The sequence below is a fragment of the Oncorhynchus masou genome, chromosome 10 (assembly GCF_036934945.1).
Source record: "Oncorhynchus masou masou isolate Uvic2021 chromosome 10, UVic_Omas_1.1, whole genome shotgun sequence".
Lineage (NCBI taxonomy): Eukaryota > Metazoa > Chordata > Actinopteri > Salmoniformes > Salmonidae > Oncorhynchus > Oncorhynchus masou.
In genome coordinates, this window is record NC_088221.1 from 14,982,510 (window position 1) to 14,999,782 (window position 17,273).

The 17,273-nt window shown below is 43.3% G+C and overlaps 1 protein-coding gene across 1 annotated transcript in view; it reads right to left on the reverse strand.

Annotated features, from left to right (window-relative positions):
* lrp2a (low density lipoprotein receptor-related protein 2a) overlaps positions 1-17,273 on the reverse strand; it is a 66,802-nt gene that overhangs the window by 45,800 nt on the left and 3,729 nt on the right. The window contains exons 2-19 of the mRNA XM_064975977.1: positions 13,818-13,925; positions 13,454-13,576; positions 13,135-13,251; positions 12,253-12,363; positions 9,819-9,932; positions 9,514-9,630; positions 8,690-8,833; positions 8,469-8,588; positions 8,217-8,345; positions 7,533-7,702; positions 6,254-6,477; positions 3,501-3,707; positions 3,140-3,342; positions 2,909-3,049; positions 2,543-2,746; positions 1,688-1,880; positions 729-854; positions 158-288 (exon numbers count right to left, since the gene is read on the reverse strand). Coding sequence (XP_064832049.1) covers positions 158-288; positions 729-854; positions 1,688-1,880; positions 2,543-2,746; positions 2,909-3,049; positions 3,140-3,342; positions 3,501-3,707; positions 6,254-6,477; positions 7,533-7,702; positions 8,217-8,345; positions 8,469-8,588; positions 8,690-8,833; positions 9,514-9,630; positions 9,819-9,932; positions 12,253-12,363; positions 13,135-13,251; positions 13,454-13,576; positions 13,818-13,925 — 2,682 coding nt within the window. The remainder of the gene's footprint in view (positions 1-157; positions 289-728; positions 855-1,687; positions 1,881-2,542; positions 2,747-2,908; positions 3,050-3,139; positions 3,343-3,500; positions 3,708-6,253; positions 6,478-7,532; positions 7,703-8,216; positions 8,346-8,468; positions 8,589-8,689; positions 8,834-9,513; positions 9,631-9,818; positions 9,933-12,252; positions 12,364-13,134; positions 13,252-13,453; positions 13,577-13,817; positions 13,926-17,273) is intronic.

A 17,273-nucleotide genomic window follows, 5' to 3' on the forward strand; every position in this document is an offset into this window, starting at 1 on the left:
CTCTCTCTAATGATCATCAATCAAGCTGGATGGACGAGTAGTAATGAAATTCTAACGATGAAGGCTTCTATACGGTAACAAGGTCGCTTTAATGCAACTGATGGAACCGTGTTGCATTCCATTCTTTGTGAATTTAAAGAGGAGAAAATTGAATCACCTCCAAAAATGGTGAGACCAAAAGGATGTGAGATCTGAGTGATGCGCTCCAAAGACAGCCTGTTCTGTCCATCAAAGGTGCTGTGTTCGATCTTATCAAAGAAGGCATCCACCCAGTACAGGCGCATGGAGCTGTGGGGGGGAGACAGGACGAGTAGGACAGACATTCTTAAACACTGTTGCACAAACATATTGTCAAGAGGAGGATTAGGGAAGATCAGTCTGATAAGAGGCTTAATGAGATCTTACAGACGTCGGATCTTAATTTGATCACTCTTTTGTCGCTAAGAATTTTGCTGGACAGCAGGAAATGCAGATGAGCTTCGTGATGAACATAAATTCACTAAAAAAACCACACTAACATACGGTTATATTAACAGTATTCCACTTTTCATGCAGCCTCACTTTGACCAGCTAATAGCTTACAATGCACATAGTGTCACAATTTCTAAATGTAGTGACAAAGTCAAACCTATGCATCGGATTTGTTATGAATGCAACTGGAAGATGAAGAATGGCGTATTGTGAGGCCATTCCTTTGGTCCTGCTAGGCTCTGGGACCATTGGCTCACCTCCAGTCGATAGCCAGGCCGTTGGGCCAGCCAAGAGTAGTGTTCACAATCGACAGGGCATGTGACCCATCACACCAGGCCCTCATAATCTTCGCTGGACGGTACCAGTCGGTCCAGAAAATATACCTGCCAAATAAAAACATACACATTAACCAACACTCACACTTATATGGTAAAAGATCATAGTGTCTTTTTCACCTCAACCGAAGTAGACTCTGGCTTTAGGTCCACTTCAAAATCTTTTATGAAGTGAGAAATATAGACCGTTTATTTCGGAGCTCCCCAGGGCTTTTTCCGTTTAAGCCAAGTTCTTAGTGTTCACTACAATACCAGCCTTCATGCAGCACTAATCTAGGCTGTTGGACTCAGAGGCCTTATGACTTTGAAGCTATTGGAAATGTCCCACTAGCACTAAATAAAGAGTCCTTTTATCAGGTTTGGGATTTAAAGTGCGAACAATCTGTGAATGGGTCGGTACCTCTCGCATTATACTAGGTGTGACTAGACACAACTGCTCAGTTTGCTCATGCTTTTTTATGTTCTTAAGAGGCAGGGATCCAGGATGAAAACATGGGCCTCCGAGCCCTGCTGGGTCTGGCTAATGCCCTCACTAAATTGTGCATGCCCAGGACATTGGAGTACTTGACCGATTTCACACACTGTCTTTGTCTCCCTTTGACATCCTATGGTCCTTTAAATGAATCTTAAACAAATGTAATCCGATCAGCATTTATATTAATGAACTGAATAGAATCAAACATTGGGATATTATGCTGTAAAAAGCATGTATTCATCGGTAAAGTCAGCATTCTTCAAGCATCAACAAAGATATATAACCCTATCACATCCGCTCTCCCTGCCTCTCTCTTGTTTTTGTTGCAACATTAAGGCTGGAAGTGGCGCCAAGCCTCTCCCCCTGACCCCCCCCCCCCCTTAAGGTCCAGCCCAGCTGTATTTACCCAATCACAGGGTGTACCACGATGGACCGTGGGTTGTTCAGGTTGCGTATGATGGCTCTCCTGGACTGATCGGCCACCTTCATGACTGAAATACTCCTGAAGCGCGGGTCCGTCCAGTAGAGGTTCTTTGAAATCCAGTCGTAAGCCAAGTCCTCCACACCGTCCACTCTATTGGCAGCTAGCACCTCCCTGCCTGTGCAGATCAAAGCGGTGACACCGCCATTTCATACGGAGATGAAAGAGGAACACATTTAAGTAAATAGACTGTCAGCTTGCATTTGTGCTATGTAGGCCTGACAGAGAAAACTAGGACTGGTCAACCCTATGTTGCAAAAACAACACCACTGATCAGTACAGATTGTAGTTGCATTTTCTACTGTCATTTCTTTACCACATTAGTAACTTTTTTTACATGGAAGTTGGAAGATAAATATTGAATCTTCGACAACTTGTATTAATTATGTTCCCAGTGTTTGTTTTATCACATTCTGGAGCCTGACTCTGAGCTGTTACGTGATAGTTTCACTGCTGTCCATGCTCCTGCCCGTTCCCTCCCTCCCTCTCCCCTCCCTCCCCCACTGCACTACCCGGCTCCATAAGGCACTCCCCTAACTGCCGGTATAAGCTTGGCTGGATCACATGCTTGAGCTCTCTGCTTGAAAGGATATATGTGGGGATGTAACCATGGTTACAAAAAAGTATTTCCTCACATTCTAAACATGAAAAAAAAAACATTCAGTAATAATGAACTACAAATTCAGTTATGAAAATATATTTAACAGAAAATTCGGTGTTTGATTCTAATATACAGTATCGAGTCATCAATCCAATCAAATAAATGTAGGCCGCTCTCACCGGTGCCATCCACTTTCTGCTTGTAGATGATGTCTTTGGCCGTGTCTGAGAAGAAGATGGCATCGTCCTCTGCGCTGAAGTCCACCCCAACGAAGTAGGAGGGTGTTCCAGTGACAGGAAGGATGACATCCTCCTGAGAGGACAGGTTGAAGGGGATGCCTCGGACAGCCAGCTGGCTGGAGAAGAGAAGGAACTGCCTCACCGCTAGTGAGTGAGAAGAAGACATCCACCATGAACCTCCAGATCTTCTACCTCATATGTCACACCACATGGGCACTCACAGCATAAAGGACACAGCACATTGAAGTGCACCAAGTCCAGTGTTAATAGGGAAAAAACGAAACAAGGTTTGTGTGTTGGCCTTACCAACACATCTCTTGCCGTCAGCATGCAGGTCGTAGCCCATGCGACACCTGCAGCGGTAGCCCAGCCCTTGGTTGTCTGACCTGTGGCTTAGAATACAGATCTGCTCACAGCCGTCCCTGTCTACCCCGCAAGGGTTAGCCACTGTGAACACAACACAAACACTCAGCCACTGACAGGACATACAGAAGTGGGGCAGATCAGCGGAGTGGTTGTACCAAGTGACATGCTTACCATACGGTTGTCTCAGTTGGTGTACCACTTGCACTCCGTGTGGGGTCTGAGATGTGGTGTAGATCACCTGAGGGTTTGTGTCACTGAACTTGTTGGCTTTCATCACGGCCATCTTGGTCCAGTCAGTGAAATACACAGTGTGCTCAAACAGACTGATGCCAAAGGGATGGGGGATCACAGCACCTCCATGGACCACTGTTTTCCTGAAAGGTGGAGAGAATAACCTGAGCAGACTGTACATTTACCATTGTGACAGTTGAAACGGCATTGTTTTGACTTCTTACATTTGGTCTCTCCAGACATTTGGCCAAAAAACATCACATTTGAGCCCTTTCATAAGGAACATATCTGGTATGCTTACCTATGAAGCCCATCATATGTGGTGGTTTCAATATAGTCGTAGCGGCTGTCGACCCAGTAGACTCGCTTAGCATCAATATCCAGTGTGATCCCTGCTGGCCAGCCCAATTTAGTCCTGATGATCCCATAGCGATTGGTGCCATCCATGTAAGCCCGCTCCAAACCTGGCTCTCCATTCAGAGAGTCCCAGTCTGAGAAGAACAGGAACCTGTGAAGAAAATGTGTTTTGGCACAGATTAGGTACAGGTTAACAGTACAGTAGGTTGCCCAAAAATTGTCAAAGACTCCAGCCACCTAAGCCACAGACTGTTCTCTCTGCTACCACACGGCAAGTAGTACCAGTGCACTAAGTCGGGAACCAACAGGACCCTGAACAGCTTCTAACCCCAAGCCACAAGACAAGAACGATAAATAGCTAATGAAATGGCTACCCAGACTACCTGCATGGACCCTTTCTTGCACTAACTCTTGCACTGACTCTATGCACACACACACTGGACTCTACCAAAATATACTTAATTACACTTACACCCTAACATACACATACACACAATACAGTTGAAGTCGGAAGATTACATACACTTAGGTTGGAGTCATTAAAACTTGTTTTTCAACCACTCCACAAATTTCTTGTAAGCAAACTATGGTTTTGGCAAGTCGGCTAGGACATCTACTTTGTGCATGACACAAGTCATTTTTCCAACAATTGTTTACAGACAGATTATTTCACTTATAATTCACTCTATCACAATTCCAGTGGGTCAGAAGTTTACATACACTAAGTTGACTGTGCCTTTAAATAGCTTGGAAAATTCCAGAAAATTATGTCATGGCTTTAGAATGTCATGGCTTTTTCTGGCTTTTTCTGATAGGCTAATTGACATCATTTGAGTCAATTGGATGTGTACCTGTGGATGTATTTCAAGGTCTATCTTCAAACTCAGTGCCTCTTCATTTGACATCATGGGAAAATCAAAATAAATCAGCCAAGACCTCAGAATTTTTTTGTAGACCTCCACAAGTCTGGTTCATCCTTGGGAGCAATTTCCAAACGCCTGAAGGTACCACGTTCATCTGTACAAACAATAGTACGCAAGTTTAAACTCCATGGGACCACGCAGCCATCATACCGCTCAGGAAGGAGACACGTTCTGTCTCCTAGAGATGAACGTACTTTGGTGCGAAAAGTGCAAATCAATCCCAGAACACCAGCAAATGACCTTGTGAAGATGCTGGAGGAAACAGGTACAAAAGTATCTATATCCACAGTAAAATAAGTCCTATATCGACATAACCTGAAAGGCAGCTCAGCAAGGAAGAAGCCACTGCTCCAAAACCGCCATAAAAAAAGCCAGACTACGGTTTGCAACTGCACATGGAACAAAGACCTACAGAGAATTTTTACTCTGATTAAATGTCAGAAATTGTGGAAAAACGGTGTTTAAATGTATTTGGCTGAGGTGTATGTAAGCTTCCGACTTCAACTGTACCTACGCCCACACAAACAAAACATGCACACAAATGCATACTGACGCCACAATCTCACACACTCACACACCTCGTACCCCTGCATATCGACTTGTACTGGTACTCCCTGTATATACAGCCATGTTATTTTCCACTCCCTAAATACACTGAGTGTACAAAACATTAGGAACACCTTCCTAATATTGAGTTGCACCCCCTTTTGCCCTTCCTAATATTGAGTTGCACCCCCTTTTGTCGTGGCATGGACAAGGTGTCCACAGGGATGCTGGCCCATGTTGACTCCAATGCTTCTCATAGTTGTGTCAAGCTGGATGTCCTTTGGGTGATGGCCCATTCTTGATACACACGGGAAACTGTTGAGCGTGAAAAACCCCAGCAGCGTTGCAGTTCTTGACACAAACCGGTACACCTGGCACCTACTACCATACCCTGTTCAAAGGCACTTAAATCTTGCAAGGCAATACATGTCTGAATTGTCTCAAAGCTTAAAAGTCCTTCTTTTAACCTGTCTCCTCCCCTCATCTACACTTGTTAACAAGTGACATCAATAAGGGATCATAGCTTTCACCTGGATTCACCTGGTCAGTCTGTCATGGAAATGTTTTGTTCACTCAGTGTATAGCCATGTTATTTTTAGTCTTTATTCTTTCCACTTTGTCCTCATTTCACCATTTACATTTTTTATTTGATTTTTTCAAATCTTATTTTGAACTCTGCATTGTTGAAAAAGTACCCGTAAGCAAGCATTTCACTGTTCGTCTGCACCTACGTGTAGACTACGAAGTTTGTCTACGAAGCATGTGACAAATACAATTTGATTTGATTCATGTACTGGATGCAGTATTGAACATCGGTGAACTGGATTCCATCCATCCTTTTAGCTATAAAACAACCAGGACTGCAACTCAACAAAAGGTGATACATAAGCGGATTTCCTTTTTTAATTGAATTTGAAACAGACACATCCTCCACTGTCTTTGTTCCCGGTCTTACAGGAGGGCCAGCCCTAAATCCCCCCGAGGTAGAACAAGTGTGTACATTTAGCCTCACTTCCCAATTCACCTGTAGCCACCTGGCCCAGGCTCCACTCTGGAACCACACTATTGGATTACAATGAAGCTCATCACTTTTAATACTGCTCACTAATCCGCCAGGAAAATCTGCGAATCGAACACACTCATTACTCCCTACCGGTACAGCATGAGAGAGAGACAGATAGATAGAGGGATGGAGGGATGGAGGATAGAGGAGGTCCCCTCGACTCACCCCACAGTTGGGTCCACGGCCAGCCCTCTGGGGTTTCCCAGATTCTCTGCGATCAGCGTCACCCGGTTATTCCCGTCAAAATCCACCATGTCAATCCGGTTGACGCTGGCCTCCACCACATACAGCTTATTGTTCACCCAGTCCACGGCTAGGTTCTCTGGGTAGTCAACTGATACATTTAAAATCACCTGCATATTGGAACCGTCCATATCCACCGAAAACACCTGGCCACAAAAGAAAGCATTGTTGCTAAGAGATTAGCTCTTTGGTGGTTAAGGCTCCGGAAATTCACGGAGATATAAAATAAAAAGAGACAGTCCGAAAAACAGGGATATGTCACCATAATACCTCAATATGAGAAGAAAATTACTGTCATTAAGGCTGGGCTTTGGTTGCTTGTCTGACTTCCATCTTGTCTGTCTAGTAGCATTTGAGCGGTGCTGTCGGATAGTATTGTGAAACCTCTACCCTACTGATTCCAAGATGGCACCAGTTTCTCAGGCTTGAAGCCTTGGCACCTCAGAAGGGATAGTGCTCTTTACAGCTCTGGCTCGTTTGAAACAAGACCCAGACGTCTAAAAAGCAGGATTTTCAGCTGACCTGTTTAAAGAGAAACTGAATATGTGGAAGTAGCCTGCTAGTTTAACCTTCCTAGTACGTTCACATGGCCTGTTTGTGGTCCCCCCAATTTAAATACGCTGACATTCCGCCATGGAGGTGACTGATCTACACGGATACCCCACTGCTGGTATGTCCCTGCTTTTCAGCCTCATGGCTGGGGTTCAAACCATACAGAAGCCAAGATGCTGAACAAAGCCCTTTGAGCTGGCCAAAGAATGCATATAACAGGGTGGACTCGGTGAAAACAAATACTGCACGATTACTTTGAACACGATCGGGTTACAAAAATTACACTGAGCTATGCGAACATCGTACCAGCATATCAGACAGTTGTCCAGATTAGACATTTTGGATTCCATTTCCAACCTACTTCCCCTTCATTATGACCCAGCCATTTGGGAGCCGGCAGGTCTACCATTTGTACAGTATTAACAGTGGCGGTATCTTAACAGATCTGACAAAGTATTCCCTCTCCTTTGAGGGGGGGGGGGGGGGGGGTACAGGTTCCTGTACAACTCAAGCATTTCCTCAAACAATAGGCCTTTCTATCCTGTGGACTGTAACTACGGTCCACTGTACATGTAATTCTAACGATGCACTGATGCCTTTACAGGGCCACAGGAACCACTCATGTGAAGTATTTTAATGCCAGTATTACCTTGTTCTGAATAGTATCCGTCCAGAAGACTCTATTGAGAAGGTAGTGGAAGTCCACCCCGACAGGGACTCCTCTGTTCTGGGAATGGACCAGGGTGCGAGAGCTGTGTCCATGGATGTCACCAATCAGCAGGTCTTGGCCATTGGAGAACACCAGTGAGGCTACGCTAGCTACAGACAGTAGGCAAGGCAATCCGTAAGACAACATGCTCAAACATTTCATCATCTCTTATAAACACCTGTCATATGCTGTTTAAGCAGTTGTTTTTTGACTGTATATACTGTATAATCATTCATTCATTTAGCAGTGGAAAACAGAAAATAAATAAAAATACATTTTAGTCTGTCAGTTTTAAAGCCATAACTATTGGGTTGATTCAAATCTTAATCTATAGTAATACCTTTAGTAATATTTTTCATTTTTAGAAACCCAAATGGTCAAGACAATTTGATCTGTATTATTAACACAGCAAATCCCTCCTTGCTGCTGGCCTCAAGGTCAGAGGGGTTCCACAGACACAAACGACTGGCAGAAATAACACAGTGTGCAACAATGCACCAGAAAGCAGAGCAGGCGGACAGAGGCTGGCAGACGGGAGGCTGGGTGGAGGGGCTGAGGGCCTCTAGCCAGCAGGAATGACTTTGATATGTTGAAGTATATTGAAGCTCAACACTGGCCACTCACTTGAGGTGTTAGCTCTGCAGTATCGGTGCTGCTCCAGGAAATAGCCCTCTCGACAGCTGCAGCGATGGGTTCCTATTCGGTCTTCACAGAGCTGGTCGCAGACGCCCCACATCTGACAGTCATCAAAGTCTTCACAATAAAATAAGAAAAAAACGGAATAATTCAAAGCACATATCCAATATTCTACCTCTAGTAGCCTGCGATTCCAGTTCTTTCAATGTACTGTAACGGAGTGAATTTACCAGTATTTACCAATACAAGAGCGGCTGTTATTGTTGTTGACAGTGTACCCAGAAGGACATGAGCAGGTTCCTCCCTCAGGAGACGCATGACAGCGATGCTCACAGCTCAGAGAAGCACACCTCCAGATACCTGACCATCACAGACAGACACACATGACTCCTGATGTCACTTCTCAAAATGACGTATGTGCGTGAGTGCATGCACTTTAAACTGGTTGTATTGTTACTGACTGCAATTGCGTCCAGCAGTGGTGTTGGCCTCATCCTCTCCATCTGGACATTGGGCTGTCCCATCACACAGTTGGTCCATTGGGATACACAGGCCTGAGGATGGACAGGGCCATTCTCCAGGATAGCACTCGCGTGATACAGAGTCTGCAGGGAGAACAAAGTCATCTTCATTGGCTTGCTTTGAGAAAACAGCAACCATGTGTGAGGTGTGCATTGAAGACAGCAGCCTTAGTGGATGATTCTGCAGCCCATTCTCCAAAAACACTCTTCGTGTGAGGAGGAAAATAAATAAATATATATATATATATATTTATTTTTTTAACCTTTATTTAACCAGGTAAGACCCATTGAGGTTAAAAACCTCTTTTGCGAGGGCGTAGTGACAAGAAGGCAAAACAGGGAAATTGCAGCGTGTAAAAATAGAAAGTAAAATACAAAATACACACAAAAGCGTCACAAGTTACAGACACGATTCAAGATTAGAAACAACTGCGGCGATCGCAAACAGACATGTCGATCAGAGTCTTAAAAACAGGCAAGGACACTAACTCCCGTAACTTTAATATCTTTTGAAGAATTCTAAAGCTCTTTTGGAGGGGTGAGCGATCAAAGAGGGATTTGACTACCACACTTTAAGGAGCACAGAGCCTAGCCCATACCAACCACGGAGACCAGAGGTGAATCAGGTTTCGACAAAGCAGTGTTTCTCACTCCTTCAAGTGTGCTTCTACTGAACCCGCTTACTGTTTCTTTGTCAGGGTTTTGGGTCCAATATTACAAATGTGTCAAGAAGAAGGGGAGCTGTCACTCTGTAGCATCCATACCACAGCCTTTCTCATCTGCATTGTCTTCACAGTCGTCTTCCCCATCACAAAGCCAGACCTGGTGAACACAGCGACCACTGGGGCACGTGAAGTAGCTCCCTCTGCAAGCCGGATAGGCTACATGGAGGGAGAGAAGAGAGAGAGAGAGCGAGAGAGAGCAAGAGAGAGAGAGAGAAGCACATTGAAAAGGTCAGATTAAGTCCAAGTTAGGGGGAGAAACTATCTGGGTGAGGAGTTAAGATTAGAGGTGCAGACTATGGGTTGACAGATAGCAGTAGTGGTGCGAGGAGGGTAGAGGTACGCACTGCAGCTCTGTTCATCACTCCTGTCTCCACAGTCGTCGTCATGGTCACAGACATAGCGTTGAGGGACACACTCTCCGTTTCCACATTGGAACAGGCCACTGCTGCAGTGCTGTGCTGAATAAAACAGACACAAAACCCCTTCAGTGACTGTCTGTATGTGTCCGTTTTTCATCTTACCCCTGCTGCACTGACCGGATGAGGGCCTAGTTAAATATGTGGTCATGCGTCACAGCGGTCATACAATTTTGTCAGCCGGCGATTGTCAAGCAGATAACTGCTGGTCTCACGGTAAGTGACGGCTAATTAACATAAACACATTTAGCATCTCCTGGCTTTCACACACTGATGCAGACCTTTGGAACATCTACATTTTTTTTTAAAGTCGAATAAATCCACGTAATATAGCCTACACCATAACAATAAATACATTATTTATTTTAGACAGGTCTATGTAGTCTATTTCAGAAGAACAGAATAGCATTGTCTGAGTTGTCCTCATGTTAGGTCCTGATCTGGCTATGCCATATGGCTGTAGGCAACACTAGTTAATTTAGCAGACAAGATTTACTTAGAATTCCATGGCATTATTTTATATTGTTATATCGTATGAAGAACACAAATGAACAAAGCTGAATAAAATAGAAAGGATATTTTCTCCGAATGATTTGAGTGAGCGTGAGCATGCGGCTATTCTGTGTTGAGCGGTTAACAAAGAAACAGGTACTCCTATATGCTTAATTTACAGTTATTTATGTAACTTTAGTTGTTAGACAAATGTTGGGCTGTATGTTTTGTACATTCTAAGGCTGCATGATGCGACTCCAATGATAATTTGAAAGAAGTTGCATGAAAGGCATGAGCTCTGCTTTGTTTCGTGCGCAGGCTGTACAAACTCCAATAGTCTCTCATTAACAATTTGACAAGCACTTGATAATGCCTCGAATTTCCCGGCTGCATCCTCTTTGTGCGGCCATAATGCCCCCGAAAAAAATCCATGTCTTTTGTGGCCAGTGGCCGTTGTGCCCTTGGGCTGAATATAATAATTATAATTCCCTTCTCCCGGCTGTGTGCCGAAGCACCTCGCATTCACATTGCTCTCAGTCACTTGGTTGGGCTTTTTCACAGGCTACAAGTGAAGACAGACACATCGAGGACGCAACTGCTCGAGTCCTTATCTAATTCCCGAGGCGCATATTGAAGATATTGTAAGAACTGTCCACATTTACTTTTCGTTAGCCAAAAGCACTAGCCTATGTCAATCTTCTATCCCTCATAGTACAAAAGTTGACCTATTTTATTCTGTGTGAGAAATACATATTCTAAACATAGTCTGGGACAGTTACAAACCACTAGCATCAAAAAAAAATGTTTTAAGCAATGAGCCTAATGCAACAGATGAGAATGTTTAACTTAAAATGTTGATGAACTATTAGGCTGTTTCTTCACATTATAAGCGCAGCAATGTGCACACGGCAGCAGGCTATAAGAGCAAATGTTCCATTAGCAGGAAAACACCATTCTCAAAAGTGACCACAAATGTGATTATTCATGTAATGCTTTTATTATAAAGGTGCATTTTTATGGTGAAAATGATCTTCCCCAAACTTGAAACTCACACGCTAAGAAGTTATTGGGCCACTTTAGTTGTGATACAAACCTTATCAAAACATATAGGCCCATGGGCTAGGCTACATGAGGTGTGCGACTATGATTTGAAAAGTCACAACAAAAAAAAGATGCACTGTTTGCCTTAAGCTGGGCATCATTCACAAGTGATAAGCTAATATTGTCACCCATCACACTATTCTTGATTTAATCTTGACTTTACATATACAAAATAATATATGTGTGAAATTTGTTTTTAGTTATAATTCACCATTATCATGCACCTGTCTCGAAATAAAGGCAGCGGAACAAAATACATGTAATCTATGCACTTAAATAAAGAATGAAGAACCCTTTTCCTGTGGTTCATTTTCATGCCAGCCAGGTAGGCTATACTCCTGTTTTAAAGAGAAGCAATGTGCTTAACATTAGGAAACCTGAGAATTAAATATAGTGGGCCTAGCCTATAGAAAGCTGATGGGATCCTCCTCTTTTAATAGAGGCCATCACTCTGTTTTCTCACGCAAATACATAGCCTATAGAAATGTTGCGCAACATGAGCTCAAGGGCTCTAATGAAGTGTTTGATTAGATTTTCGAATACATTTGCATTGATGTGATTAGAGGGACAATAGAGTGCGGAGTACCAGGCAGTTAGCAAGCTTGGTAGGCTACTAATGACCATCAGCAGCATCAGTGCTTGGAGAATCATAATTACCGTGACTAAGCGGTCACGTGGACTTTGACTGCCGTCATGACTCGTGACCGGCAATGTGGCGGTAATACGGTCCCCGTAACAGCCCGAGTCACGGCCAGAAGTGAACACTTACTGCAGTTCGCCTCGTCTGACCCATCACGGCAGTCTATGACCTGATCACAGTGCTGGGTCCGGTTATAACAGGCACTGTTGGCACACCTCATCTCTGTACACTCACGGTAGTCTGAGAGGGAAATAAACATAACAAATCATACCAGACTGACATAGAACAAACCCATCTGTGGAATATTCAAAGAACATCAGGAATAATTTCTTCAAAGAGGTGCATAATGCTTTCCCTTTCAAATGTCAAATGTCTCTAATCGTCTTAAACATTTCTCGAACATGACTTTTCTCAAATGTCAGTAGTCTTAACGCATTCCTATATACAGTTCTCAAGTACTCAAGTGCTAACACAAGTGCTAACACAACTATGCAATTAGCCAAATGTAACAGTCTGCTGCTAGCAGATCATTAACTTAGCTGCTGCTCTAACCCCCTTTTAATCTCATTAACAGTAGAAAATATACCCTTAAATGCTCCCCCATGAAGTCACGTTGGCAATTCACCTCTGAAATATAAAGCTTTGTACGTAATTATGGCAAACAGGCTCGGCCTGTAATGGCGCAAAAAAAAAAATGCTAAAAGCTAATGGGAGGATAAAACACTAACAGTAAGTTTTCTATTAGCGCCACAAACAGCCTTGGCTTTTTTTTTTGCCATTGTGAGATGACCAAAGTGTGCAGTGCTGTGGGTCTAACATTTCGGCACAATAATGGAATAGCAGCTGAACTTCAGCTTGACTAATCCCCAAGGAATCTGCAATCAAACTCTGACAACAAGAAGCATATTGTGGCCATTCTGTCAGTCAGCAAGCCTCTTAATCTTACAAATTGATTAAAATGCCACAGGAGCCTGAGGGAAGAAGGTAAGTAAGCCACACTGGGGAACTTACGGCAGTCTCTCTCGTCAGCCCCGTCGGAGCAGTCAGGCAGCCGGTCACACCTGTACTCCCCTGGGATGCAGGCCCCATTGGTGCAGCTGAACTGCCCACTGGAGCACGTCCTACCAGCTGCAGAGAGATTGAGGAGCAACTTAACCACAAGTGTAGCATTTCTCTAACCTCTTAATTGCCTTTGTCATTGATTTTTGGGTTAACATTTGTGGCACCTGTCACACTGGTGAAAATTCTAAATAAAATAGGTTGTACAATGTATGGTCTACACAGTACTTGTGTATTGATTTCCTCTATTGTAGAAAGTGCGAGAACTTACGACAGTGGTGTCTCTCATCTGAGCCGTCCTCACAGTCCTCTTCGTCGTCACAAACCCAGACATCTGGGACACACTCCCCGTCACTCAAGCACTGGAAATGACTCTCATCGCATGTTACAAGGGCTGAGGACACACACAGCGCATCCAATATTAGTCTCCACACTCTCAGCAACAACACTCAATACGTAGGTGAAGGTCTAAGTAAGACATTGCCAGTTGATTCATACACAAGATGCTTATACGAAGCAACGCTTTTGCTGCTCTTTAACAGGGAAACATGAGTAAATGGGACAAATCCTGTTAAAGTGTAAAGGGAGAGGGTCAGTGTGCAGCCCAGTCCACTGTAAGAGGATAAGTTACTCACGGCAGTCAGCTTCATCAGAATCGTCTACACAGTCTAACGTTCCATCACAATGCCAGTGCTGTGGGATGCATCGGCCTGTCCCACACCGGAACTGTCCCGTCTCACAACCTTCATACAGGAGACACAATATTACTAAAGTTAATTTCGAAAGTTATCTTCATTCCATATTTTAGACCAATTCTCAAATCCTATTTTGTAATACCTTCCGTCCCCAGGTGCATAATTCTTCATGATCTTGATCATGTGTATTTCTAAACTAGGTCAGAAATAAGAAATAATTTCCTGTCAAATTGTCCCTCTCTTCTATAGCCCAATAAATAGTAGGAACTCTTTGTGTCTCTTATCAAAACATCTAAACCGTGTTGGTTGCGTTTGGGAATGTCTCTTATTGATGAAGCATGGTGTTAACAGCATCGACAGGGACTGGAGATGAGCGTGCTAGCCATCCTCAAAACAGTTACACAACCCTCAGCACACTCATCCCAAGCTTCCTTTTGATGTTCTCACTGAGTGGCATCTGATGAGATAAGGTACCCCCACTCTACCTTCCCTGACGTTTTCCAGGAGATATCAACTGAAGCAGCATAGTTCAGTGGCAGAGCGCTCCGTCAGACCCGTCCGAATTGGAATGTACAATTCTCATTGTCTCTCTCTGACAACCTGATTTATGGTGCATGCTGTTCCTTGTCGGAAATGTAATTGGGATAAATAGTGGTACCAGGTGGTACCGCAACCCTTAAGCCCAAATTCTTTGCTAGGGGAGATGCAAGGTGGTGGTTGGTGGTGCATGTCTGTGGTTGGTGGTCTACAGTGTCTTATCAACTACCTTGAATCACAGTCCCTGCTTGGTCAAATATGTGCCGAAGTGAAGGGTTTGACATTGCGTCAACACCTCAGTTGCAAAACAAACTGAAGACATTGTTCTAGAAACAAACAACACTGAGAAATACAACCAGTAATACAAATACCCCTCTGTTTTATTTTCAATCTATAAATCAAACACTGCCATCCGACCAATCAAATTACACACAAAACACAAACATATATATTTTTAAACAACATTACATTTCCAAACATTGGCGGTAAGATTTTTGGATACTGATTCATGACCGGTTTTCACATAACATAAACGTGTCAATGGGCGATATCCATCGATCATATGTTATGCATGTATTGTGACTCCTAGAAGCAAATATGCAAGTAATCAGCTATTTCCATTGCATCAGCTAGCTGTGCCATCACCAGTCAGCATGTGCATTGGGTTTCTACTAGCACAACCTTTCACGTGGTGCTTCTCTCCCACTCCAGCTATCAACAGACGACTTCAAATTCCAATGGCATAGGAGCATAAACGTTAGCTTTCTTACATGGCACATATTGCACTTTTACTTTCTTCTCCAACACTTTGTTTTTGCATTATTTAAACCAAATTGAACATGTTTCATTATTTATTTGAGGTTAAATTGATTTTATTGATGTATTATATTAAGTTAAAATAAGTGTTCATTCAGTATTGTTGTAATTGTCATTATTACAAATAAATGTTAAAAATCGGCCGATTAATCGGTATTGGCTTTCTTTGGCCCTCCAATAATCGGTATCGGTATCAGTGCTGAAAAGTCATAATCGGTCGACCTCTAGCATTTACCGCCCACAGGTGAAAAAAGAGCACTTCCAATATGACTGGACCAAACGCCAAAAGCCAAGGGAAATGTTCCTTCCTCGTCAAACAGACATACAACGTAACGAATTGACTTGGAAAACCTCAGCCCATTCAGTTGACAAATGTTGTGCGAGCAGGCACTTTATTAAAGGCGAGTCAGAAGTTGATCATCTCTTTCATGTAATGTGCTCTTCAAAAATGACTCACTTCCACTTCAGTTGTGGGGTCACGCCTGTGCTAAAAGCCTTGTGAGGGGCATCTCATATCATGAGGTCTGGTCTCAGATTAATTAGCCGACACCACCAAACTGCTTTTAAACTACGCCAGCCAAAGGGGCTTCATATTTAACTAATTCAGCAGCCAATTGAGAAGCAAGCTTTTTTCCTGCTCAGTTTACTAATGATAAAATTGCTTCCCCATTAGCTCAAAGAGTGCCTTTGTTGGGAGGAAATGATCCGGGAGGTTTCAGCATCATCTGTAACATGCAGGTAAGACAAACGGTGCATACAGTATCGGAGCGGCACAGTGACACCACTGAAAGACATTTGGGTTTATCTCTGTACCCCTGAACAAACATTCAGTGGTCTAATGCTCAATGCCATTATGATCATTATAAGATCAACTCTGAATATGTCATATTTGACAATGTATGGTAGATATCAGACAAATAAAAACATGTTCACTCGTTGCTTGACCCACAAGTAGGATTGCATATCAATGTCCACCAGCTTATCAACATAACATACCAACATATTTTTCAAAAGAGCAAAATATTAAAAGTGTCTTTAAGCATCAATGGACTTCAAGTTCAGAGGAAGGACACTCCTGAGGCCTCCTAGCAACAATGGACTTCAAGTTCAGAGGAAGGACACTCCTGAGGCCTCCTAGCAACAATGGACTTCAAGTTCAGAGGAAGGACACTCCTGAGGCCTCCTAGCAACAATGGACTTCAAGTTCAGAGGAAGGACACTCCTGAGGCCTCCTAGCAACAATGGACTTCAAGTTCAGAGGAAGGACACTCCTGAGGCCTCCTAGCAACAATGGACTTCAAGTTCAGAGGAAGGACACTCCTGAGGCCTCCTAGCAGCAATGGACTTCAAGTTCAGAGGAAGGACACTCCTGAGGCCTCCTAGCAACAATGGACTTCAAGTTCAGAGGAAGGACACTCCTGAGGCCTCCTAGCATCAATGGCGATGTTCATAATCCCTGTTCATAATCCCTGTCTGCTATGCATTAGGTTAACAGCTTTCAACAACCTTTGCCAAAGGGAAACCAATCTTCTGAGACATTCAAATGAAGCCAGTGTTTCCTGACAGTATCAGTTCTGGGAAAGGTGACTGGCAGACTAAAGTGGACTTTTAAATGAATGTGAGCTGCTCTTACATTCAGCCATAGTTTTTTTTAAAGTCATTTGACTAACTATTCCTTCAGGAATAAATTGGTAAATAGTTGTTGTTTTTAAAGCCAAAATGTAATAACAATGATCAAAATAGGGGCAATATGACTCTGTCAGTCAATTACTATTAAAATAAAGTTAAGAGAAAAGTGGCCAATATGATGCAAATAAGCTCTTAAGAATGTGGTGTCTAAGGATTGGTACTTTTTCGTTAGTGTCTTTGTTTAGACTGTTTTGTTTAGTTTGGTGTTTTCTTTTTGTCCCTCTCTCTGACCATGTCTTTTGTAATTAGCCATCTTAAACCCACAGCAGGCGAGAACCCCACACTATCCACAGAGAAAGATAAGGGCGCCCTACTACTGCCAAACAAAGAGGAGCAGCAGAGGAATTTTCATTA